General features: G+C 45.8%; 1 protein-coding gene across 8 annotated transcripts; it reads left to right on the forward strand.

Annotated features, from left to right (window-relative positions):
• The first annotated feature begins 1489 nt into the window (after positions 1–1489).
• On the forward strand, positions 1490–17018 carry letm1 (leucine zipper-EF-hand containing transmembrane protein 1). Of its 8 annotated transcripts, none has more exons than XM_078089311.1 (16): positions 1523–1943; positions 4645–4702; positions 5186–5660; positions 7944–8087; positions 8399–8536; positions 8826–9029; positions 9116–9235; positions 9329–9460; positions 9797–9955; positions 10179–10277; positions 10863–10895; positions 11679–11813; positions 11897–12090; positions 12513–12545; positions 13398–13554; positions 13869–17018. In XM_078089311.1, the coding sequence occupies exons 1-16, from the start codon at positions 1859–1861 to the stop codon at positions 14019–14021; spliced, it is 2319 nt and encodes a 772-aa protein (XP_077945437.1). In that variant the 5' UTR covers positions 1523–1858; the 3' UTR covers positions 14022–17018. The 8 variants fall into 8 exon arrangements, with proteins under 8 accessions (XP_040056272.2, XP_077945437.1, XP_077945438.1 ...); XM_078089312.1 differs by having other exon boundaries at positions 13416–13554; XM_078089314.1 differs by lacking the exon at positions 12513–12545.
• Positions 17019–27004: the final 9986 nt, after the last annotated feature.

Consider the following 27004-nt stretch of genomic DNA (forward strand, 5'->3'; position numbering starts at 1 on the left):
TGTATTTGTTTATGAAAACAACAGTTTAAACGAGCTGTGACTTCTAATGTCATCAAACTAATAACGTTTTATATTTCCCTTAGAATAAGTTGATCTTCGAATGGAATTGGGTACAGTAGAGTGAATGCATAGTATAATTACATGAAACAAGTTCAACTATAGCCTAAACTATAAGTCGGTCCAACCAGTGTCATTTATCATGTTTATTTTAGGGAAGTTATAAGGTTTTTACTGTTGAGCTGATGAAATAGTGACGCCTCGATGATGTAACATCCGCTAGTCATAATCAACCAGAGGCCGAACGTGTGTTGAGGATCCATACTTTTTTAATCTGAAGATTTGTATCAGCATTGATCCGAGGTAATAAATGTGATGCGTATTACACTGAAGTACAGAACATTCGAGCTGCAGATCAGAAACAAACCACTTCCTGCAAGCGTTTGTATTTCAAAATAAAAGCTGGCAGAAATTGTACAAAATGACTGAAAAGTGTTGGAGACTCATTTTTATTTACAATTCCTTTATCTACCTGTTTACAACAAAATCCTAATCGGAAGCTGCCTCTTGTGATCACAATAGTTTTAGTTCAGGCAGTCTTCTGTTGCTGATGGCCGCTGAACAGCTCTCAGTTGGGCTTAAAGGCCTTTAGTTGTGGTAATGAGATCACAGTGATTGATTTAGTTTGCACATACTGTACCATTGTTAAGTCTCTTTACGCAATCACAGTGTTTTCGTTAAATCTGTATGTCCACAAACATAGTTACACGCTAATTGCTTTTGTGATAATAAAAAGGTCACCTTTTTTATTGACTTGTGTATTGAGGATAAACTCATGATGTGTTACTTGTAATGAACAATACATTTTCAAAGTAAAGTTGTATACTTTGATCGGATTTAGACCCATGGTACTAACTGTTGTTACGCACAACATACTTTCACATATGCGTAGTATGTAAAATGGTGGGCTCATTTTTAGACAATGTAGAAGCCATTATTTTGTGTAAGTGTATTCAAAATACACATAATGTATATATTTCATGACATAATACAGTGGATGCATACAAGCACCACCCTTTTGTGCTCATTTTGAAAATAAGCATTGGCATGTTTTTTCTTGCAATAATAGTTTCATTTCATGACATTTGCATTGCCATGTTTTTTCTTGCAATATTAGTTTCATTTCATGACATAATACAGTGGATGCATACAAGCACCACCATTTTGTGCTCATTTAGAAAATAAGCATTGGCATGTTTTTTCTTGCAATATTAGTCAAGATACGAAGTTTTTATAGTAACGCTGCATTTGTTTTTACTCAATAGAGTTCCCTACTTTATGAAATATGGTAAATGCTCTATCAGGCAAACAAAAAACTATTTCTATACTCTTTTTCAATAATCATCTATGAATTGCAGTGATGAAAATAAGGTTTTCAGTGTGGCTAAGCCCCTTAAACGACAGTCCAACACGTTAAACAACCTCATTGCAGCACCCATCGACTCGGAAATGCGGGCTTTTATTTTATAAACACACCGGAAGCTGTCTGTCATCACACGATCGCAAACAGCCTAACAAAACGCAACACCGGTACGACGTCACTCGGGAGCCTGGTCCGGTTAGCTGTCAGCTACGTAGAGGGGAAGGGCATGACATGGAGCTGCATTTATACAGTTGTTCATGCGTCGTTGCTTCTTAAAAGTACACTAGGATTTGTTTCCCCCCGGGCGTCGATATTTTTATGTACAACGGCTCGTTTTGTTTTGACATCTTGAGCAAACAGTAGCTAGCTAACAGGCTAGCTTAGCGTGTAACCTACTGTTAACCGTTAAAGATAACGTTAGTTCAAACTGAAAGCCTCATGGCGTTAATCCTGTTTACGAGGTCCCGGGCACCTTTAATGAAAACCTCCAGGTCCCTAAAGAACGAGTTCAAGAAAGGCAAAGGTAAGGCTTCTGCTTGTTTCTTGTTAGCTTAACGTTAGCTAGCTGTTTACTACGCCCAGAGAGCCCGGACGAGATACAGCGAACAATTAACGGGACGACATTCGCCAGACGAGGAGTCGTGTAACTTAACGCGCAGCGGCGAGGCGCGTTGGCCTTGTTTGGGGTTTCAGGAAGATGGTGGCTGACTCAAGGTGACAGAGCATCGCATGTTTAAGTGCCTCATCGTCACTGAACCACGCATCGGTTCATGATGGTGGGGGGGGTTGTAGCGGCTCGACGCAGCGCACCTTTTCTGGTGAAATTCCCGAAAAGAGGAGCAGGGGAAGCATGATTCGGGACTCGGGTTATTCGAGGACGGCGTCTGTGGAGCCCCTCACCCCCCCCAAGTCTCCCCCCGCCCGCTGTAGCCGCCGTACACACGAGATGCCCACAGCAAGAAGGCGTTCTTATGGCTCCGTATTGTGTTTTATTTTTGGTGTTTATTATTGTGGTGTCGACAGACCCCCGTGCGTCGGGGGGGGGGATGTTGTTGTTGTTGTTGTTGTTCCCAAGCTTATGTGAACGGTTTATGATGAATTTCACGTTTTTAAATGATAACTTATTATTATTTTAGAACGCCAAAGGTTATTTGTATTTTTTTATTATTACACTCCTATATCAGGGTCACAACTCGATAAACATTGATCTCTGAGTATAGAGACTTTTTACCGTATCTGGTGAGTGACAGAAGGTTTTTGTGTTACCTTTTGTAGTGTTGTTCGCCCTCAAAGGGTCACACAAATATTCCATTTGTCTGACCAATAATCATTTGAAATGAAGATGAATATTGAGACATTTTTGTAATATTTGTAGATATGTTGCCTGTTATCGTGTAACTGCCATATATATTATGGTGATACGTCTCCATGCAAGTTATTTTCTTGCGTACAATATACCTGTGTATCACATTGAGCCATTGAATGGACTTGAATATTTTAGAGGTCAGAATAAATAGTTTTAAATAGTAGTGGTCCATTAAAGCTGTGCTTATTAATAGGCGCAAGGGGCATAAATGAAGTTTGTCACTGAGCTCTTGGCTTCAGGCCCAGACTCTCAGACAAAAGGTCGGCTCCTCTTATAACTACCTGAGACGGGATAATCTTAACCGATTCGGCCTCCACGTCGACGCTGACCTCTCATGCCTGTAGATAATATTCTCCTTTGAGCACACTAACCATTCGTATGACTGAGAGTGTTGACCACGGGGACATGACCCAGAGACATGATACTTCAACTCTGAAAGAAGATCCTTTAAATACGAGAGCCATTAAAGCTACATACCCAACAAGTCACAAACCGCAGTCTGCGGCAACATGCTGTCCAATAAACATGCTTGATTAGTGTCCATGTCTCTTCAGTATTGAAGCAGCCAATGGGAAAGTAAACTAATCTATAAATAATGTAGAAGAAGCTCCCTATAGTTGGATTGAGAGCACAATATTTAACGATTAGACCTTTTCAAGGATCTACGGTAGTTTGAGTCAGGATCTTGAGACCAATGAACACAGATTACTTTACAAATGCAACAGTGATGCTTAAAAAGTTCATCAGGATTTGTGGATAGTTTTATATAATATGTTTGGATCAACAAGTTCAGTAGACAATACTTCACGAAATACCAGAAACAATTGATCTCCAGTGACCCAGAGGACACGTATTCTGGTTGAGACGTATCAGATACAACGTTGCTCCTGTGCATTTTTTAATATACGTACTTGGGCTTTCTAATACAGCTTAAAGAAAATCCTAGGAAGAGAGATTTCATTACTGTGTATATTTCTATGTGGCCTGTGAGTCGAGCTCTGTTTCTCCTCATGGGGTTTTTACTTTTTTTATTGTTTTCTTATCTGACGCAAGGGCCACTTAATCATTTACCAACATTTCTTAATGGTTAAGATATGATATATATATATATATATATATATATATATGCGTGTGTGTGGTTCTGGACTGAATGCATTTTCTTTTAGATTCAAAGCTATTCATGTTTTTAAATGTGGCTGAAGAAAAAGTATCTCCGTTGGGATTTCTAACAGTTGTGCAGCCAGACACACAAATGATCAACGCAAGGTGACAAACGTGGCCACACGGCTCTACAGGTGAGCGCCGTTCTACTGTACTTCCAGGGTTTTCTCTGTGCTACAGTAGGCTGCCTGTTCAGCCACAAAAGGGGACACTGTTCCAGTAACGTCGGTGTCCTCTGGCCCACCAGCCACAGCCGGCCATGTTCTACCAGGCTCCGCTGGAGCTGCTCCCGCCGGCCACGTGAGAGCCGGAGGGGAGGCGTGGCCAGGCCATGTGCGGCGACGTGATTGGTCGGAAGTGTCTCACCACTGAGCCCGGGCTGTCGGTGTGTTTGTGTCGCGCTGACAGCCGGGGCCTCTGGGGTTTGGGAGCCTCGCGGTAGTGAATATCCCAAGCGGCTAAGCGAGTTAGCAGGGGAATAACACACCGGAGGTCTGAAGTCTGAGGCTTTACTTCCTGTCATATTAATGCATGAGCAGATATGGCGACTGTGGTTTTGCTCGGGTCACATCAGGGTCACATAATTGAGGAATAAAGTTGTCGGACCTGTCAGAGCGTGTGGAGAGCTGTCTCATGTGTGACTATCACAACACTGCGGCTCATGTTTCTTTTGTTTTTCCTTTCTCCTCCTTTTCAGGGAAAGTACAAGATGGAGCGTGTTTCAACTGCACAGCCCTCCGACTTTCCAGTCAAACGTAAGCCAATCAAATGCGGCGCCTCTTCAGCGTCTCTATTTCCTCAAAACAAGTAAAGGAAAAACACTTTTAAAAGCTTGTGGCACAATTGAACTTTTAATGACTTTGATCAGGTTTTAATACTTTTAAAGCCTTTTTCTTGTGCTGCTTTCTTTTAGATTTTCTGTCCGTTTGTCTCACCTCAAATCGAACCTCGAGGTGGTTTTTATGACAACGTGGTCTTTGGATAATTCCAACTGGGATTTCACATGCTTGGCCACTATTGCATGCAATTCCCACTGAACCTTTTCCTTTTCTAATTATCTTTTTTAAGACAACGTCTTTAAAGCTTTGTGATTTCTGCCAATTGACACGTTCACCTTTTCTGCATCCTTATCTCTCTTTTCCCTGGAAAAGGGACCAATGTCTGTTATTTAGAGTATTTCTATGGCTGGTGTTGCGTATAAATCGATTCAAATCAAATGTTTCATTTCCCCCTCAAAGACGACTTGGCAGCTTGGCCCGGGTGTCGTCTCTGGGCCCCTCCGTCCCCTCAACAGATGGATGCGTGGGCCCCCCCCAGAGCCTGGACCTACAGCGCCTCTACTGTGGTTTTGCGCTGGGGGCCTCTTCTTCAGGGTACGCCGCGACAGGGACCCGCTGGACGGTAGCACGGCCGCGGCACGTGCCGTGTGTCCGGTGGATACACACCTCGAGGAGCAGGTGGGACGACTCCAAGGTGGAGAAGTCCCTGCGCTCCTTAAAGGACAAGAAGAAGAAGCTGGAGGAAGGGGGGCCGGTGTACAGCCCCACGCTGGACGCGGCCCCCGTGAAAAGGACGCTCCGCCAGTGGGTGGTAGATGAGGTCAAGCACTACTACCACGGCTTCAGGCTGCTGTGGATCGACACCACCATCGCCGGGCGGATGCTTTGGAGGGTGTTGAACGGACACCCGCTGTCCCGCCGCGAGAGGAGACAGGTGAGGTTTGCAGGATTTCCAGAGGGGAAGTTGTCATGGTTACTGTTGCTAACAGCCTTATGTGTGAGGTGTGGGATTGGAAAGCTTGACAGGTGCAGCCACGGTAACCCTGGGGGTTGTGGCATAGCGTTTAGTTAGATTACTGTTACATTGGACCACATCTGGTAAGAATACATAGTATTCTTCTTTTTGCAGAAACAATCCTGTATGTACAATTAAATGAAAATTATATCTGAGCACAAACTGAAGTGAAAGGAAGCGTCCCTCCCTCCCCTCTGACTCAGAGTTGACCGAGTTTAGACATCAGAGATGACTGCGCACGGTTTAAGGCTGACCGGCCTGACATCTTGTTCCACAAGGTTCAATCCACCGCTTCAGACACCTAATGGGATCAATTATAGAAGTTAGCCAGGCGCTCAGCAGATTGTGCTGCCTGATTAAAGCTCTTCAGCGAGACACTTCAGGTGAAGTCGTTGATTGGATAACTCCTCAGCTTACGGGGAAGTTTGCCATGTTGATGTCCAATCCGTGATGATGGGAGTCGCTGGGAGCAGGAAGGCCTCATAAAGAGGTCAGAAGATCCTGCACATTGCATCTGCGTGCAGAGCAGAAGGTCTCGGCCCAGCCAACGTTACCACTAACTTACTCAATGTTGTGAGAACATCCTTTTCTTCTAGAAAATGAAATGATAACGTAAAATAATCAAATGTGATATGATTTCATTGGTCTTTTGATCACTATTTACTTATTTGCATTAATGATGCTGACCTAATTCAATACAAACATGGTTTCAGAATAACTAATTCTAAAGCAGACGTGGAATTTGGCTCGTTGCTGGTTGGGCTGCAGTTCGATGCTCAGCCGGTTGGCTTTGAGGCGCAGTGGACTCTGCGGTAGTGTGATGCAGGTGCTGGTGTCATTGCAGGGAAGATGAGCGGGCCGGTCGATAGTACAGGATGTTACAGACTTGGTGGGAATCATTAGCAACGCTGCAGCTCCAGTTAAAACAAAATAAACACCTATTTGAAAACAATGTAAAACTCACACCCAACTATGTACAATGAGTGTATTCTGCTGTAACTCGTCACAGTTGTGGTGTTTTAGATCCACATTGGTATTTGTATTTTACTAATTACATACAGCCTCAATTGGCATTTTCTTCAACATAAACGCAGGTGCTCAAAATGCCAAAAGGTGGCGACCCTTTCAGATACCAGTGCAGAGGAACGTTAGTTGTCTTACTGTGATCAGGCCTCTCAGCCTCTGCTAAAGGACTTTTAGGGGATCAGATGGACATTTATTATTGGTAATAATTATGAATCTGAAAGCAACATGTAAGAATAACCTATTTTTAGATTGAGACTATGAATCCCCTTTATCGGACAGATGAAATAACAACATTGATCTCAGTTGAATTCTAATATATATGGAAATATATGCAAAATCCCTTAAAGTAATCAATCAGCGTTCCATAAGTTGAACTCTTAAGGACCCCCACGTGTTTGCTTCTTCACATTCCTGCTCTGTGTGACTTTAAGTCACAGTAGAAAATAAAGCCTTACTGAGGTGTCAATAGCTGCTGGTCAGTGCTGATGACAACAGTAATCCCCCCCCACTCATTAAACCCACAACACGACCCATCTGCACCTTTTCAAATGCAACCGACTCCTCCTCTTTATATTCACCCACGATACTTAGACCTCGGCTTAAAGCTCCTTCTACCCCCCCTATGATATACATGTCAATGGGGCTGCGGACAAAAGGCCTTTTCACTCGGGCCGCCCTCAATCCCTCACCCGACTGCTCCGGGGACATGCAGGTGGACAAACGAGTAGAGGAAGAGGCGACTCGCGTCGTGCCCCCCCATCCCCTCCTACCGTTTGCCTGGTGCCGCTACGCTCCTGACAATTGTTCAGGTTTTTTGGGTGGAACAAATGTGCTTCCTGTTGGCCCTTTTTTAAAGGAGGACAGCTTCTGAGCCCCTGTGAGGCGGAATGTTCACTTTGGTCTGCGGCTCCATGCACACAAAAAAAAAAGCGCCTTTTGAATTGGGAGACTTGTGTTGCCATGGAGATGCGCGGGGACGGGGGTCAAAAGTGCTGACTGTTGGAGGCAGAGGGACAAAGGAGGAAGAAGGTAAAGACTTTCTGCTGCTCGCTGCCGCTCTCTGCTGGAGGCCGGGACGAAGCTCAGCCGGACGAGACTCCTTCAACCTTCACCGACCCGTGGACGGCGTCCCCAGTTCCCTCTAATGACTTTTTTCCCCCAAAACGTTCTCCCCAGTTCCTCCGGACGTGCGCCGACGTCTTCCGGCTTCTGCCCTTCCTGGTGTTCATCATCGTCCCCTTCATGGAGTTCCTGCTTCCCGTAGCGCTGAAACTTTTCCCCAACATGCTGCCGTCCACCTTCGAGACGCAGTCCAAGAAGGTTTGTCGTTAAAAATGAAAATGAGTTAGTTCATATATGCTCATGTAATGTTAATGTCTGTTTTAATGTGATATTTAAAGTTTACTTTATTCTGTAAATTCTGTCCTGTTGTCACTTAAATCCCAAACATTTTAGAATACATAATTGTATTATTTGACCTCACATAAAATATAAAACTAAACTAATACTGTGAATAGAAGAATGAAAATATTTTTTTATCAACCACAACATTTAAACGGAATGCAAAATGTCTTTTGTAACCAGTAAGATGAGAGTTGATCGCTGAGTCCGTGCCGTGCTTTTGTTTCTAGGAGGAGAGGTTAAAAACGGAGCTGAGAGTCAAACTGGAGATGGCCAAGTTCTTGCAGGACACCATCGAGGAGATCGCTCTGCGCAACAAGGCGGCTCAGGGCACCGTGACGGAGGAGTTCTCCACCTTCTTCCAGAAGGTGGGTGTAACCAGACGGCTCAGTGCTGCCCCCTGCCGGTTGAAACAAGGAAGGGTTTATTCTAAGGCATAAATGACAGCTCAGCATTCATTTTGTATTTTAAACCTTTAGAAGAAAAGCTGCATGATAAGATTATTTTTGTCTAATTAACCGATTTGTTAAATTTACTTTTGATTTTCTATTTGGCATTGTTGTCAGGATTCATAAAGAGACACAGCTGTTACATTACAAGCTTGGAAAAGTCAAATTTCCATAAATGTTACAAGTCATAACTTCATCATGTCTGTAGATCCGGGACTCGGGGGAACGTCCCAGCAATGAGCAGATCATCAGATTCTCCAAACTGTTCGAGGACGAGCTGACGCTGGACAACCTGACCCGGCCCCAGCTGGTGGCCCTCTGCCGCCTCCTGGAGCTCCAGTCCATCGGGACCAACAACTTCCTCCGCTTCCAGCTCATCATGAAGCTCAGGACCATCCGCGCGGACGACAAGGTACGAGCCTCAAACGCCGATTCCGTTTTTTTAAATTCTCAAAACGTCTCGGTTTCTTGAAACGTGTGCGCTCTCGCCGGCTCCAGCTGATCGCAGAGGAAGGCGTGGAGAGCATGAGCGTGAACGAGGTGCAGACGGCCTGTCGCGCCAGAGGGATGAGGTCACTCGGAGTCACAGAGGACCGACTGAGGGAGCAGCTCATCCAGGTAACCGCAGGATGCTGTCCGGATGAAACCGCGTTTATCACCCGAGGAGGAGGAGATATCAAACGGTCTTCTTCTCGTATTCTGCTTCTTCAGTGGCTGGAGCTCCATCTGAACCAGCAGATCCCCACCTCCCTGCTGCTGCTGTCTCGAGCCATGTTCCTCCCCGACACCCTTTCCCCCGCCGACCAGCTGAAGACCACGCTGCAGACTCTGCCCGAGATGGTGGTACGTTACAGGGACAGCGTGGGTTGTATGAGGTACTCGGGAGCAAAGCTGTGGACGTATTTCAGACCCCTGCAGGAAACGTGAACGCTATGTTTACTACACTTCAGTGCTTTACCGCGACCGCATGCATCCGTCATGTGTCTCCGTCGGGGAATCTGAACTAACACCAAAGTTTCCCAATGACACAAACAAACTAACTGATGGAGGCAGAAGGAGAAGGGAGAGAATAGATCACGGCTTCTAGCCAGGCCGTGTGTCTCAGCTGCAGGAAACCTGAGGTTAGTGCTTGTGTTTTAAATAAGAACATACATCTCAGTGTTCCTCCTCTCTCCCCAGACAAAGGAGGCCCAGATGATGGTGGCGGAGATGGAGCTCTCCAAAGTGGACAATAAGGCCAAGGTGGAGACCACGCTGCGGGAGGAGGCGGCCATACGCCAGGACAACCAGGACAGGGCGATGGAGAGGTTGGCGGACGCCGCAGAGAAGGCTGCCAAGGTGACGGTTCAGCGATACTGAGCTAACCGCTTTCCTTACACGCGGAGTTCTGTTGAAAGCAGCTTTGGAACGATTCCCAGCTTTTACACATGGAGACTTAAAGCGCCGGGTCGTTATTATCCTACGGAGTGTGAGAGGACTTCCTCCTCCTCCTCCTCCTCCGTGACTCTGTTTTAATCAGCCCGCCTGGTCGCTGCCCCCCCCCCCCCCCCCCCCCCTGCAGGAGGGCGAGATGGAGTTTGAAGCGGAGAAGGTGAAAGCGGACGTCGCTGCTCAGTCGGAGACGCTGAGGGACGCGGCGCCGGTCATCGAAGGGATCAAGGTGACGTCTCCACGCGTGCAGTCTGAGATCAGTGGGTTCGGGTTAAAGTCTCAACGAGGAGGGTTGCGCTCACCATCGGAGGCAACACCTTAGACGGCCTTTAATGTTTTGTAATGAGCTTTGTCCTCCTGGCTTGTTGCCTCCCTGTACTCGCTGTGTTCCTGGACGAGTGTTTACGATCAAGCAGCTTTTATCAAGACACCGATTGGAAGGAACATCCTCCTCGTTGAGCCTTTTTTAAAAGCCGATTAAAATGTAATCCACATTGTGTTGCAGTTTGCTACAGATGCACTAAGCGTCAAGGATGCGTTTATTTCATACATATCAAAGGAATTAACCATGTTTCATACAATGTCATGTGTTTAAGAAGTCATAAGCTACCAAACAGTTCAACTACCAAATAATGTATTTAAAGGAAACTGCAACTTTTGTAACAGTATTTTAATGCAGCTCTTTTCCGTAATGGAACCTCAAGCCCTCGACGTCCACCATTCTGTCTGTGCACATGTTCTGTTTCTTCAATAATGGCTTCATTTTTGCTCACTTGTTGCCACTTGTTCATTTGATCAATGGCGCGTGACGCAGTTTGAGCGGTGGCAGAAGTTCCTGCGCCTCCAGGTCAGCTTTAAAAGATGCTTCTCCTCCCAAATGACCCTCACATTTCTACCAGTGCTTCCCTGCACGCACCCCATCTGGTCTCTCTGAGCCCCAGTGAGGGTGAAACAGCACTTGCATTTAATCCTGGCATTTCAAGAAAGCTTCAGAATGAGTGAGAACGTGCTCTGAACTACGCGAGTGGCTCTTAAAAGGAGGTTTTATTGGCTTGATGAAATGTTGACAGAAGTGAGATCAAACCACAAATTCAGCTTTGTGGATGAAAAGCAGACGAGCTCAATTAGAGCAGAGAGTCCGGACAAATAACACATCTAAGGATTAGTTTTTTTTGGTGTTAATCATTCATGGTCAACATTTACCGCCACGTCTTCGCTTATTGAATAAAAGCCGCCTCATCCGCTGCTCTGGATAGGATGAAGAAATGCTAAATATGATTTGCAAATCCTGTTTGGGCCGCGCACATCAGGACTTCTCCTCCTCTTCCTTTTCCATCCCTCTTGGCGATGCCACAGACCCAGTGGAGCCGTTCGTCTGTGTGACTCACAGCTCTCCGTCGTGTGTTTTCCTCTAGAGCTTCTCCTCCTCTGCCCCTTCTGTGTGTCTTAGTCACTTATTGGGGTTTGTGCTGAGTGCACATTGTTAGGTGGAGGGACCCTTTGACCACGAGCTGATCTGTTTATCATTGGGTTTTTTCCATTTAGTCCCCATCTAAGAATCCGTTGGACGGGTTTTATTCCAGGCCGTTTTCTGACATTTGGGAGCTGTAACCGTACGTCTGCGTTCCAGGGCGAGGAGATCACCAAGGACGAGATTGACCTGTTGAGTGACGCGTGCTCAAAGCTGAAGGAGCAGAAGAAGCTGTTGACCTTGGAGAAGGAGGAGCTGGAGGAGCTGAAGGACGACGTCCAGGAATACAACGAGGTGCCCGACTGGAGTAATCCCCGGGGACATCCGTCCTTTTGCGTTTTCCTGCGCTGCGTTTCTCATCGGGTTTGTCGTTCCAGGATCTGGAAGAGATAAAGATGGAGCTCTCCAAGACGGGTCAAGAAAAGGCGCTGGAGGAGTCGAAGGCCAGCCAGCGCCTGTCAAAGAGAGTCAACCGCATGATCGGTCGCATCGACAAGATCATCGTGGAACTGGAGAAGGACAAGGTCATCCTGGACGGCCAGATGGACAGCGGGTCCACGCCTCCCGTCGGGTAAGAGCCGCATTGACGCGCCGCCGTACGTAGAGGTGCAGAAGAGAAAATGGTGGATTCAGAGCTGCTAACGGACGTCTGTTTTGGCACAAAAGTTTTTAAAAGATTTAAAACAAACGATGTGATCAAGTCCGTCTCTCAGCCAGAAGCAACTGAGTTTCTACTGGAAACGGGTCACGAATATATTTATCAAACGGGACCGTTTGGGACTATTTTAAGCTGCGGATTAATCAACATTTAGTGGATTGATCACAACTGTCACCTTCATCATCATCGTCATCACTCCCATTGTGAAATGATGGTGCAGATAAAACAGGTTTCCCAGATTTAAAAAAGAAACCGGACATTAAACTTGTCAGTTTTCACGCCAGTGTTCAGATAAAAATGATAAAAACAACCCTAATTCATTTAAAATTTCACAGATTATTCTTTACTAAACCGCGCGATGCCAAAAGGTAAGCAGAACTGTGCTAATGTGCTCGCTACATGCTAACATTGCTTTGGTGCTTTGAAGCGTCAGCTGCTCAACATTTTTCTGTAAAAGATCAACTTTAATAAAACGTAATTTTCCCTAATAAATGAAAAGACATTCCAACTGCTTGATTTAAACATTTTAAGAAAGTCAAAAAGTTTATTTGGGGATGTGTGACTTCAAATGAGTATTTAGAAATATTAGATGTCTGATTCAGTAACGTAGAAGAAATAATAATTGGTTCAATCGATTCTCTTTGTGGGCATTTATTCAGAATTTAACAACTTTAAAACAAATCATTTAAAACCATCTAATAATCAAGGATGCACTGGGCTGATTTTGGGAATTGGCCGACATTTAAACACCAGTAATCAATGGATGAGCTGTGACCCCCCCAGTGTGGAAAAGATGAGGGTCCTTCCTTGTGTAATGCAACGCGGGTCTGACTTGCTTCGATAAAAAAAAAAAAAAGGATTGTGACAAAAAAGTTCATACGTACCTTTTAATTAACTGTATTTCTTTGTAAAACGAGGTTGTCGTATCTAGTTATTATATTAAAGACACATTGAATTGAATCCATCGGCCCCGTTGTCACCAGCACCGCCCAACATCTGTATCGGTGCATCCACACTAATAGTTTGAAGGAGCATCTTCAGCATGATTCCCCTCTGAGGCACCTTTGACCCCAGATGGAGTCCTTCAATGATTAAAATAAGAAGTGTCTGATTGGTGTGATCGGGGGGCGACCTTTGACGTGCGGCATGTTGTCCTCGAGTCTCCTCTTCCTCCTCCTCCTCCTCATCGCCTTTGGTTACACACCGTTTCCTGTATGCAGTCTGTTCTACACCTTCAGGGAGAACCTCATCAGCATCGCAGAGCTCATCGCCGTCATGCGGCAGATCCAGAACATCCCGGAGCACAAGCTGCAGAGCATCGCCGAGGCGCTGGACGACAACAAGGACGGCAAGATCGACATCGACGACGTCATCAAGGTGCGTCCGAAAGGAAGCCGCTTTTTCATTTGAGGGTTCGGTAAATGTGGCGATAGAATGGAACTAATGTCAAACAGCCAAAGGATCACTTCAATGATGACCGGTACTATTTGTTAGAATATTTGCAGTAAAGGATCAGGTTTTTACATGTGCTAATTAGCCAATGATTGGCAATAAGTTCATTTAACAGGCTTCATTTTATACTTAGTTTGATCAAAATGAGCGCTTGAGTTGTAATGTAAAATATGCACAGCGGATAGAAAGATTTAGGATGTGAAGGCCCGTTTTAAGGCGCCGATGAATTCTTCTCCCAGGTGGTGGAACTGATCGACAAGGAGGACATCGACATCTCCACCACGCAGGTGGCCGACATCATGGTGATGCTGCAGAAGGAGGAGAAGCTGATCGAGAAGGAGAAGGCCAAGGAGAAGGCAGAGAAGGAGCAGGCAGCCACACGCAACCGCTGACTGGTTTCCCATCAGGACTCTTAGCATTTGTAAACAACAACAACCACAACAACAGCTGAGAGGTTTGGTGCTCATTCTGGACACACAGAGAGCGAGAGGTAACAGCTGCCCTCTCAAAACACCGTTTCACGATCAATTTAAGCTTTTAAAAAAACGGCTATCTAATGTAAAAAGGCACAAAATCAAAAAGCAACTCACATTACCGTTATGTTACTCGTCTGTATTATATGCTGGTATCTGGTTTTTGTGTAATTTTACTCAATTTATTGACAGAGGGATCAAAATGACTTGAAGCTTTGGTTGTTCTCCCAACCTAAAGAGGAGGCAGATCAATCACACAGGAGAATAATATATTCTAGGAGAACGCTTGTTTAAAGCTCGAGGTGGACCGTCTTGCCTTTTCATTTCATTCATGTCATCATCTCAGAGAAATGAGAGATCATTTCTGGACTTTGCACAGTAAAATCATCGTCATTACCATCAGCTCGCTCAGTTTATTTCCTTTTTTTGATTGTGTTTTTCCATCGTCCTCCTACATTGTAAAGTAACTTGTCGTTTCTTTGAATTGTGCTTTGATGTGGTAGCTCATTGCGGAGGATCGAACGTTGGCTGCAACCAAATATATAATTACATGTTCTTCAGAGAACATCTAATAATGTGAGTTTATTATTATAACGAGAAAAAAAAAACTATTTATCGTTTTATTAATTAATAGCACACAAACGCAGTGCAGTAAACGGAGGGTTGAAGCCGAGCACTGAAGGTAATGACATTTATATCAATACTAAAAGTAACGGCTGTCCTGTGTTTTCACTTTATTCTTATAACGTCCTCGTAGCTCATATCTTCAGATGAATATCCTTTAGTGTCCCACAGATCTCTGTAAAATGCCAAAGTTGCACTGTGGTGCGTTTGATGACCGAGGGTCGTAATCCGAGCGGGGTCGTGGCAAGTTGTTGGTTAGATCTTTTTTTACGAGTCCCTGCTTCAGAAAGTATTTGAGGGTTTCTGCATCGAGGGTCGGAGCCTCTTTGGAACCGTTTAGTAGTTTTTTTGCACAACTGTTTTTTTTAATTTTTACTCTGGACCTCCATAGTTTTGAATGCAAAGTTGCCTTTTCATGAGATATTATGGACTAAACTGTCGTGTATTTATTTTTGAGTATTCTACATAGATGGTGGAGCTGATATTATTTAGTGTTGGATGAACTCAGGTGTGGATCAGCTGATGGATGTTTGTTTTTGGTAGCGATGAACTTGTATGTAAACAAAGACGGAGTGGAGGTTTAGAATAAACTGAGCGTTGCGTTACGTTCATTATTCTACTGGGTTCTGACGGCGAGCAGCTTGGCCGGCGGATTGCTGAACACATATTCCAGTTAGTGCGGCAACCGATGTATATTTTGATTATGTTTGATTTGTTTTATTATTTGATATAGAGAAAAAAAAAACGATGGAAAAACGAGGAAAAAAAGAGATTCATCCTGAAAAAAATAACCATCCAAAAATCATAAGCTTCTAAACGTAAATACTATTTTTTTAAATAGCCACATTATCTTACATGATATTTCTTGTTTTTCCTTTAAAACTAGACTTTCTTTTTAATTTCCATTAGAGCGACTTGTCGTTTTATCGGCTTTTTATCGTTAACCCCGATGATGTAATTTCCTGGTGTTTATGAGTAATTGTCGACATTTGTAACGTTAAAGTAATGGGATGAAGTCGTCCTTCGGTTCCTGCAGCGTTGTTAAACACTGATGCTGGGAGGCGTCTTCAGGTGACGACTCGTTCCACCTGTCCCGTCTCCACGGCAACCAGAGAGGAGCTCAGGGCTTTAAAGCTTTTGAGATAACTATACAATCACTGGATACAGACTTAAAACTAAAAGAAAACATTCGGCTTACTCACTGAAGGAAAACCCCAAACGTTTCTGATCGCCTCTTCAACAATGAGGAGGAGGGAAGGAGGCAGCAGCAGAAGCCTTCAGGCAGCGAGCGGTTTGCCTTCAGTGACGTAGCTGTGAGGCCTGAAGCTGCTGAGGAGGAGAACCCGAGTGGTCCTCCGTGATCCCTGCAGGGCGAGGAGACCAGCTGTGGATGTTGAGGAGCAGAAGAACTAATATTAGAAAGCAATGCGTCCCTTTTTTGAGGCGTAGCGTAGAAGAGCGACGTCCTCGTGCTGCCAGACAGGAAGAAAGGGATCAATAAGCAGACGTCTCAGATTCATTTGTATTTGATTATGTTAACGGACACTTTTAGGATCCACGTGCTCACCTATTTCACTCTTTTTGCACTAATCACCAGAAGAATGCTACTTATTTCTGTAGGATGTATAAACGTACGAGTTGTTTGGTTGGAGAGGAAAATGGCAGCTGGAGATGGAAAGCAGGATCGGTGTTTTTTTTCAGGTTGTTTTTCAGGTTGAAAGGAGTCTATTGTTCTGCAGAAAGAGGAGCAGCTCAGACCTCCTTCAGGTCCAAACCGATTCAAGTGAAACGGGTGTAGAAAAGTGCAGCCACCAGGAAAAAACGATGTCCGGGCAGAATCTTTTTCATTCTCTTCTCCTGCATCACTCCGATTGATTAAAAACACCAAACGACAGGAGAATTAAAGCAAAGACAAACTTTTCTGTCCGAACACGGTGGAGATTCATCTTTTAAAAGAGACAAAACACGGATACATCTCAGTTTAATAAGTTATGTTTTTGGAAATACCAAAAAATTATATTAGTCGGTGAATTAATATAAGATGTAGCTTACTGCAGATTTTGTTGCAACAGTTTATTTAATTACATTTTTCCCCCCAATTCTTTTTCTTTTTGTTTTCTTAAGATCTTAAAATCTTAAACAAATTACCTGAACTTGATTCTAGTTTAGTTTGACTCTTGAATGTATGAAGAGAATTAGTTTTTTTTTTTTTTTTTTAATAACACGTTCATCTAAACAAACATAATTTACAAAATGAAATCATGAGTGTTGAATAAATTCTACACGATCCTGCATCCTGTTTTACATCTCTTCTTCTCGTGTGTGTGCCGTTTTCTGTCGTTCCTCATCTTCACCCTTCATCAGTTCTCACCACGCTCCTCCTCTAGCACAGTGGATCTCCTGTATGTGTAGTGTTTGCACACCAGACATCCTGTAAATACAAATATAAACGAGGTGTTGTTGGATACACGAGGAAGAAGGAAGTGTTGACCTTCTGCGTGGAGCTTTAGGACGCTCAGCTGGTGAGTCTGAAGGGACTTTTGTCCCAGACAGGAAGTCCAAGTGATTTGTTTCACGTATTAATTATTTCCCTTAAACTAAACGAGTCCTTTAGCTTTTTTGCACGGACGGAACGTAGTAAAGATCCAATAAATAATCCTCTGTTTGGCTCTTCGAGCATTACGGTTCACCTCTTAGAAGGTGAGATGTTTGTGTGGATAGAACTCACGTGCACATTTAGGTCTCCTACCTGCTGCATAATAAGCAAAGGGACGTCCGTTTACATGGATGCATGTTCACGGTCCAGATGTTGTATCCGTGTGCGATGCTGTGAATAGTCCCACTTGGGGGGGTTGTCCTGACGCCGCCTGTTAAAACTCAAGAGGAAGAAGGAGGCGGGACTTGTTTGGCCTCTCAGCTGGAACATCATCTCACCACAGCGGCTTCAAGCTCGCCGCTGGAACCGTTGCTCCTTCTTTCCTCTTCTGTGGTTTTCGGGAAAAGTGCCTGGAGATTAATTTGAATTCTGTTTCCCAATTTCTGATCTTTTAAACAAATTGTTCATTTTGTTTTTGTAAACATTCATTTTAGCATTTTTATTTTTTAACTTATGCTTTCAACAAACTTTATTCTTCCCTCATTTCTTCCAGAGCAGCCTGATGCTTTCGTGTGTGAAGTATTTCATTTGATTAGTTTCTATTTCCTGAAGGCATTTTTCACCATGAAATCTGATGTTTGCCAAGCGAAGAGACTTCACGATGTTCCCAAACTCCATCAGACGGCCAGTCAGCGACTACATCTGAAGGGCTTTGCAATGACGCAATAATGTAAAAGCAGCTGGACGTGTTAAGGAATGTGTCCTCATTTCCATCACACGCTAACGACATGATGTATTGTTCACGTGTAGACTTTCTCTACACGATTCTGTTGTTTTGGTGCTTCGGGCTTCATTACTTCAGGGGTTTGTTCATGTCAAAGATTTGTGTAACCCTGAGTGACGCGTCACATGACAGGAAGCCGGGAGAGGACCGGGAGGACTTCAGGGGACTTTAGGGGACTGAGAATGTGCTAACTGGTTTCACACGGAGACACTGGATGTGATTGAAGTAGAGCTGCACAAACGTCTCACTGGTGTGAAGATGTAGAACCACTGGAGACGTCTGGATCGTCCACACGCTGCTGTCATCTCGCTCTTTATTCATGTCGCTTGAAACTGCAATAAATCTCTCAACAGCTTTGAGTGTTGACTGTTGAGGCCCCCTGAAAGCTCTTATATCCCTGTTTAGTATATTCATTAAGTCATTTATTAATGCGCTTGTGTTGTCATACAAATACCTCAGAGGTTCCAAGTAGTTCAAAGTATTTCGTCGTCTCCTTGTATTCGTTCTCTGGTCGCGCGGCTCCCATTTTTCTAACCGATGAAGGGAAGTGACCAAATTTGAAATGTGGAGTGAAGTAGAGACACCCTGTCAATCACAGCAAGCCCCGCCCTTTATGGTCTGTTTGACTACATGCACCATAATCTGTATTGACTTGAAAACTAGAGATCAAGACCATAAACTCTTTGTTTACTGAGGGAATAAATCAAACCTCTGAGTTTTCATCAGGACATAAAAAACGATAGACTACTTATTTTAAGTGCCGGGTCCCTAATAACCCAGATTAAAGCAACTTCAGCGACAAAAAATCAGTTGTCAACCGCGAAAAGCTCCGTCTACGTCGACCATTTGAGTGGTGTTTGCATTGTGGCCACTAGGTGACAGTGTGTGACTGTGTGTGTCTGTGTGTGTGTCTGTGTGTGACAGTCCAGGTTAAAGAAAGTCAGCCACACCTGAAACGAAGCTTGTGTCCCGCGTTTGGAGGCCGCGTCGTGTAATAACAGAAGACGAACAGCTGATTGGCTTCTAGTTGGGATCTCTGCTCATTGTGTCCTCGTAAGGGATCCATAAGAAAAGTGCTTCTCCGTGGAAGTAAAAACGTTACTTTGCAAGGAAGTAGAATACAAGATGTGCAAAATGTCGTTCTAATGAACGATGGCGGGTCAGCGCGCTCTGAAACGTCTCCTGTGACATTTTGGAGAAGATTTTTACTCGCCGTCTAAAAGAAAAGCATTTTATGTTTGACGTTGTCATTAGTTATTACTCATGAACTTTGTCCTTTTATTACATTTAGAACCTCCTGCCAAGCGTCCCCATCGATCACAGTCTATATTTGTATCCGGGTAAAAACATACAGCCGAAGGTTGAAACTATATTCACTTACATTGCAGCGACCGTATGATTGTATCATGGTGTTTTTGAACCACAGAAATAAAACTTGAACAACAATGTCAGATAGAAAAGAAAATCAGTAAATTGCAAAAAGGTCTATTTCATCACTTCATATTCATGTTGTAGATATAAACGCTGTGACGTCACTTTGTTAATGAGAAAAAGTACATAAATCAACATAAATAAAGAAATCGATGGTTTCATCTTTCAACAATATTGTATTTTGAAGCCATCTTCAAAATACAACCAGTGACCAGTGAACAGAAACGGCCGTGCAGGATCAGATAAATAGCTTATAGGAGCAAATACATGCACAAATCAATCAATCTGATCTATTTAGATTTAGTTTGATTCTTGTCATTGTACTTGAGCCTACACGCTCTTATCATGCGTCTACAGTAACATACTAGTGGAATAAACGTGTCACCCCCCCCCCACCACAGAGAGAAGGCCGCTAACTGCACCTCGCTCACGTCGGACTCTCCTGCATGCAAATCCCCTTAATGAAACACCCCCGGACCCCCGCAGTGCCAACGAGTCACCAAAGACGCTTTCTCATTGAAATGCGGATGATGCTTCCTAGCGGCGTTTCGGGCAGCTGTGCTGGTTCACAGTTCGGTGCGGAGGGACGGAGGCCTTGTCTGGCCGGTGGTTTGGTCGGATGCGGCGCTCGGATGTCTAAAGGGGGGGGGGGGGGCATAGCTTTAAAACCGGGTTGTTTCCTGGCCGCTGCACAGCCGCTCGCTCCTCAGGGACTCGTTAAGCGTCGGCTGCTGATGTCTGGTGGCTTCGCTGAGTTCAGAGAAAACAAGAAGCGCGACCTACGACTGCAGGAAGGCCGCTGTGTTTGACAGACGGGGGGGGGATGTATCTGAGTGTTATATCCAGTATTATTAATTTAAACCTTTATTTAACCGGGTAAGTCCCACTGAGATTAAAAATCTATTTTTCAACGGGGACCTGGGTGAGACGTAGTGGGACCATCAAAGCTGCATTCTCTGTAGTGACCAGCAGGGGGCGACTCCTCTGCTCCCATAGACGTCTATGAGGAAATGACTCTACTTCTCTGTAGTGACCAGCAGGGGGCGACTCCTCTGCTCCCATAGACGTCTATGAGGAAATGACTCTACTTCTCTGTAGTGACCAGCAGGGGGCGACTCGTCTGCTCCCATAGACGTCTATGAGGAAATGACTCTACTTCTCTGTAGTGACCAGCAGGGGGCGACTCCTCTGCTCCCATAGACGTCTATGAGGAAATGACTCTACTTCTCTGTAGTGACCAGCAGGGGGCGACTCCTCTGCTCCCATAGACGTCTATGAGGAAATGACTCTACTTCTCTGTAGTGACCAGCAGGGGGCGACTCCTCTGCTCCCATAGACGTCTATGAGGAAATGACTCTACTTCTCTGTAGTGGCCAGCAGGGGGCGACTCCTCTGCTCCCATAGACGTCTATGAGGAAATGACTCTACTTCTCTGTAGTGACCAGCAGGGGGCGACTCCTCTGCTCCCATAGACGTCTATGAGGAAATGACTCTACTTCTCTGTAGTGACCAGCAGGGGGCGACTCCTCTGCTCCCATAGACGTCTATGAGGAAATGACTCTACTTCTCTGTAGTGACCAGCAGGGGGCGACTCCTCTGCTCCCATAGACGTCTATGAGGAAATGACTCTACTTCTCTGTAGTGACCAGCAGGGGGCGACTCCTCTGCTCCCATAGACGTCTATGAGGAAATGACTCTACTTCTCTCTTGATTTATTCCCTCAGTAAACATTGTAAACACCAGTTTATGGTCTCAGTCTCTAGTTTCAAGTCTTCTTCAACACAGCAGGATGTTCACAGGTTGCACCCGAAGACATCTCTGATATCTCTGATATCTCCTGAATGTCCGAACACAAATCTCGACCCGTCCAGCGGATGCTAAGAGGTTCCAGTCGGGACCAAAGCTGTGGATTAACATCCGAAAGTCATTAAAACAAGAAAAAGAAAAAGAAGAAAGAAGAGACACGGTATTCAAAGATGAGCCTTCATTATGGGGCCTCACCGGTGGCTCAAACATCTGGTTGTGTGTCTGTAAATGTGTGTAATGTCATAACGGTGTGTGTATAACTCTGAATGTGTACCTGTCATATGCATGTGTGTGTGTGTGTGTGTGCACGTAGCACATAAAGCTTCATTGTTCCCGTTTAATCACCATCTCCCCCCTAATTGGCAGCTTTCTCACTGACGGCTTTTAAGGACCATCGTCAGCATTATAATAATTCACACCGCGGCGCAGAACCTCACTCACCCGTCTAGTATAAATAGTTAAAAAGAATTCTCGTCCTGCTCTGAACCCATTCTTCCACTGCCGGAGGGGCCCATTCAGTACACCCCCCCAGCAGCTAGCGTAGCACTGAAGTGCTAATGCTAGCAGGTGATCTGCTGACGTCGTCTGGAACGTTTCAGAAGCTGCGTCCACCGTCCAGCCTCCCCGGGTGGCGAGCGTCCCTCTGAACACCATCATGCTCACCACGCCGGCTCCAAAGCAGCTTCCAGGTCGTGCGATGTTTGGTTGTGTGAATATTTAAGGAAGCTAACGGTAGCAGCCACACAGGAGGTGAAGGTGCAGCAGGTGCAGAACGTTGGCGCCAGTTGGCCGTAGTTTCGGTATTTGCTGATGTTCTATATTTTCTTTCATAAACTTGCCTTTGAACGCGAATGTTTGAACACTTTGCTGGTGAAAGTCTGTTCTCGATTAAAATAATGACCCAGATCGCCGCTTTGGGAAAATGACCTCGCGCTGAACTCCAACCTGTCAATGTGTCCTTTAACTATCGACCACTTACGCAATTAGAGGTTTTCAAACCGTATCCAGGAGAACACCGGCCGAACGGAGCAACGGGGCGGCAGTTCCCTGAACGCATCCCGTCTGAAGGGCCGTCTCCTTCCCCCGTGTCCTCTCGGGTCTGTCGGGTCACGTCTTTGCAGCCGCAACGAGCCTCGAGTCCTCGCGTCTCTCTGCGGGTCGGAAAGAAATGAAGCTTCAAAGTGGAAACGTGCCGGACGTCCATGCCGCTGCAGAGCCGCTTGAAGACGTCACCGGGGGACATTTGATGGAGCCAGATCTGGAGGTTGACTCTCTTACACCACACTCCCTCCCTCCCTCCCCTCCCTCCCTCCTTTCCAAACCAAACCACAGTACAGATGTGGTGGGAGCTCTGCTGTGGGAGGGCTGGGGTGGAATTGGGGGGGATGCGAACAGCTAAAAAGGACGTCTTGACAGAGGAAGAGCGCAATGTCTCGCTGCCAAGAGGATATTTCCATCTTTCTTCAAATGGAAAACAAATGTGTGATTCATGTGTTCGACTTCGGCGACGACGACGGGCGAAAGACGAGACGACGTCTCTGAGCGGTCGCTTTGAAACGGAGGGAGCGCCGGGTGTGAAAAGTTAAATGAAGTATCGGCGGGATGCAGGAGGACGGGGAGGCCGCTTCCATGGTGGAAAAGACTTCTGATGACATCAAGAAGTCTTTATTGACCTTTATTGGAATGTAACGGAGTGATGGAGACATCGTGGCCTCGAATCCACTGAAATAAAGAAACCTTAAATTAAAACACTCAAACTATTAATGCCAAAGAAATCATGAACTTCCTGCCACAAGACGTCTGAGCTGTCGGTTCCAAATGACTCCGGTCTTTATTTTCATTAGTAACGTAGTTATGGCCAGAAAACAATAATCATCTCTTGGAAATTTGAGCAGAAAATGGTGTTTCGGCTGCTGGTGTAATAAAACCTTTCTGGCAAAGATAACAGTTCGTTTTCCAAAAAGGAGAAACACATCTTCCTAAAACCTTTACTTCAAATCGACAAGATCACACACTGAATTTGTTCCATCAGTCCTTATTTTAGGATCAGCTTTAGGATTAAATCCAACAAACCCCCCCAAAATATGTTGCAACACCGCTTAAAAGCTCAAAAGCCTCCCCCTCCTCCCCCTCCTCCCCCCATGCTCCCCCCCCCACCTTCCCACCGCCCCTTTGCAGGCAGATGACCAAAGGACTCACACACATGAAAAGATTCCACGGCGTTTTGGAAAGCCAAGAGTCTGGCAGCGCTTCAGCTGGAAGACCTGGCATTCAAACAGGCGGGGCATTCTGAGAGTTAGGAGGTGGGTGGGGGGGGGGGGGGGGTGGACACACGGAGGTGGCAGCCCCCCCCCCCCCCCCTCCCCTCTCCCTCCCTCCCCCACACACGGTTTGGCAAGGTGATCAAAAGGTGGTAGGGGTAGGAGGGAGGAGGCAAGCCAGGCCTTCTGAGTCAACCACCCTCACTGGGTGAGGGAATGTGGGTGACTGAGGATTCCTCAACCCCCCCTCAAGCCCACCCCCCTCATCCCTCCTCACCCCCACCCCCCCTCCATCCCTCCTCACCACCCCCCTCCATCCCTCCTCACCCCCATCCCTCCTCACCACCACCCCCCTCCATCCCTCCTCACCCTCCCCGGACCTCTGTTCAGAATGCAGCACGACTCCAGCATGATGGAGGAGAGGACAGAAAGTGGAAGATGGGAAGGAGATGGAGGGGTGGGGTCACACACACACACACACACACACACGCTCACATCTCTTACAGCTTCCAACTCGTTGCTTACTTTGATTCAGAACACAAAGCATCACACTAAAAATCCCATTTCATTTCATTTAACGGGAAATGTTGAAGGAGCTTAACTTGTCCTGTGACTTAAAAAAGGAGCAAACTATAAAGGGGTTTTGACAAAGTGGAGTCGCTGCCTCCTCGTGAGCCACAGACGCTCATTCAAAGCGCTGTGCAGTTTGCTGCAGCAGAACGAGCCGCTCACATCCACTCGCACGCGTGATAATGGGGATAATACTAATAAAAGAAATGTGCATTTCCAATGATGACGTGCGCAAACATCATAAAACAGTACGATCTGGGGTGAGTTTCCTGCATGCCGGCGTCTCTGTGAGGTTTGCACTTGAACAGTCGTGAGCTGAATGCTAAACGCTCACGCGCTCATTATTAAAATGCTGACGTGCCGATGATCAGCGGTTTGTGCCGACTTCATGGCAACGCATTCGCTTCTTGAGATATTTTGGTCAAAGTCACAAATATTAAGCTCGTGGGCGCAGAAGAAGATCAAACCCAAACCGCGAATTACCATCCATTGAATATTTGTACCACATTTCATGGTAATCCATCCAATTGCCGTTGAGCAGGGAACCAATATGAGCACCCATCTGGCCAGATGGACGACAACAATAAAGACTCATGTATGCTGTGATCATGATACAAATATACCTCCATGTAGCTGTAGGGGAATAAGATACAATGTTGCAGTTATCTGTCATGCGGCTCTTGTGACTCAAAGTCTGCAGTCGTAAGATGTCCGAATCTCTTTTTATCTCGATGTTGTGTTTGACATGGTCGACCCCCCCTCAGCCAGTCCATTGGTAATTTGAAGGCCCCAGCAGGCAGAGGTTTGAGTAACAAACGAACCAATTGAGAGCTCTCCTCAGGCTGTGATGGAGTCAGATGGGCTCAGCGCTCATCTTCTGGGCTGGAACGAAGGCGCGATGGCCGAGCGCTTTACGGGACGTCAGATCGCGGAAACTAAAGACTGCCCAGCGCACCAAACGGGTAAACTGCTCCAGGACGCCGAAAGCGAAGCCGAGTAGGAGCTGCTTTGCATTTTAGTGAATAAAAGTGGGTTCAGATAGAGTTTTATTTTATGTTCATTCAAAAAACAAAAAACTAAACCAAACTGCCTGGTTAAGTCGAAGCCACAAAACTAATTGAGTTTAGTAAAAAAAATTACAAAAAAACATGGTTTGGCTTGAAATGACGCAATAAGATTTAAACAAAACAAACCAAAAATACTCAATTATGTTTATTTGGTTCCCCTGGAAACCAAACAACAGTCAGAAAGCCCCTTTTTTTAATTGAGTCCAGAGAAAACGTAATAAACCAAGTGACCTTGTTATGATTCCCCCCAAAAAACCATGAACCTCGTTTTAGTGGCGTCACATCGTCGTCATCATCATCATCAACACTTCATCTCTTCATCTCTTGGACACACAAACAACTGGGAAACTTGAAGACCCCCCCCCGCTGACAGTTCCCTGGTGCGGCTTTGAGGCCGGGGCTTCAGTGCAAAGTCCTCAGATCGATGCAATTGAAGACATTTAGGCGCCTGAGGCCATATTCCGGAGGAGTAACTGCAGGCTTCTCTGCCCCCCCCACTCCCTGGTTGATGGCGAATAGGTCTCGGTCAGATGGGGATGGATGAGGCGGCGTGCGGAGTCGCTGCATCACCATTTGTTCTCATTACGCAGCCGAAGCCGGGTGGAGTCGTCGTTCACATGTGAGGCGTGCAGCGTGCACACGACGGGAAAACGGGCGTAAATCTCGGGCCTCGCGGGTTAAAAGAGAGGGGGGGGGGGGGGGGGGGGGGGTCGGCCTGGGCGTGGGCGGACTGTTAGACGATGAGCAAAGGGCCACAGATGCAAGAGGCATTTTTCATCTCTTCAGGTCTTAGATGCTCGGGTCTCATTCTGCAGCTCCTGTGATGAGTCTCTTTTTATGTCATTTCGCATTTCATAGTTTTGTTCCCAAAAGTAAAGGAGAATTTTCAAAATGACGTCTAATATTCTCTTCTGCTACCGTTATTTTTCTGGTACCAAGCTGAACTTCATAAATAGCCGGAATCGTTTTTAATCCTTAATAACTTTCCTGTAGTGAGCATATATTAAAGTATCAGTGGCACCGAAGGATGATCATATTTGGCTGACTTAACAATAAGCAGATTAAATAGAAAAAGAAGATAGAAAAGTGCAAATAATAATAAAGAAAATAGTCAAACATGTAAATAAATGTCTTCACTTGAATGACAAATTTGACTCAAGTATGAAGCGGTCTTGCAGCGTCACAGCGGGAGGCTGATCTCATTCGTCATGACGTTATGCGGGAGCTCGGAGACGGAGGTGATGGACGGACTCGGTCTCACCCTTTCAAGCGGCCTCTGATGAATCCCAAATATCGGGCGATTTTCACGGGTGGACTCGCCGCTCTGCTGCGGGGTCAACGAGCGGTTGATGAAATTTCATGAAAGAGTCAGTCACACTGCAACGCTGGGACACGTGGGAAAGTCGATGTGTCGTCCCCCCCCCCCCCCCCCCCCGGTTAGCTCCCACTGTCCCAGAGACAGTGTGAGAGAGAGACCCCCCAGATGTCTCATTAGGTATATCATTAGGGAGACAGCTGGAAGGGGGTGCAGACAGCTGACACGGGGCTGCAGGGGCAGGATTAGCCGGGACTTCCTGGAGGAGGTGGGGGGGGGGGGGTATTCAGATGTCCAGTGTTTCAGAGTCCCCCCCCCCCTTCGGCTCCAGAGGTAGAACAAGTTACTGTGGGGAACTTTTAGCTGGTCAACAACCTCCATCAACGCCTCCATCGGGGACAGGACCAGATTGGACGATCCACTAACCCTAACCCTTGGTTGGACGAGG

This window comes from Gasterosteus aculeatus, chromosome 15, assembly GCF_964276395.1.
Source record: "Gasterosteus aculeatus chromosome 15, fGasAcu3.hap1.1, whole genome shotgun sequence".
In the NCBI taxonomy this organism is placed as follows: domain Eukaryota; kingdom Metazoa; phylum Chordata; class Actinopteri; order Perciformes; family Gasterosteidae; genus Gasterosteus; species Gasterosteus aculeatus.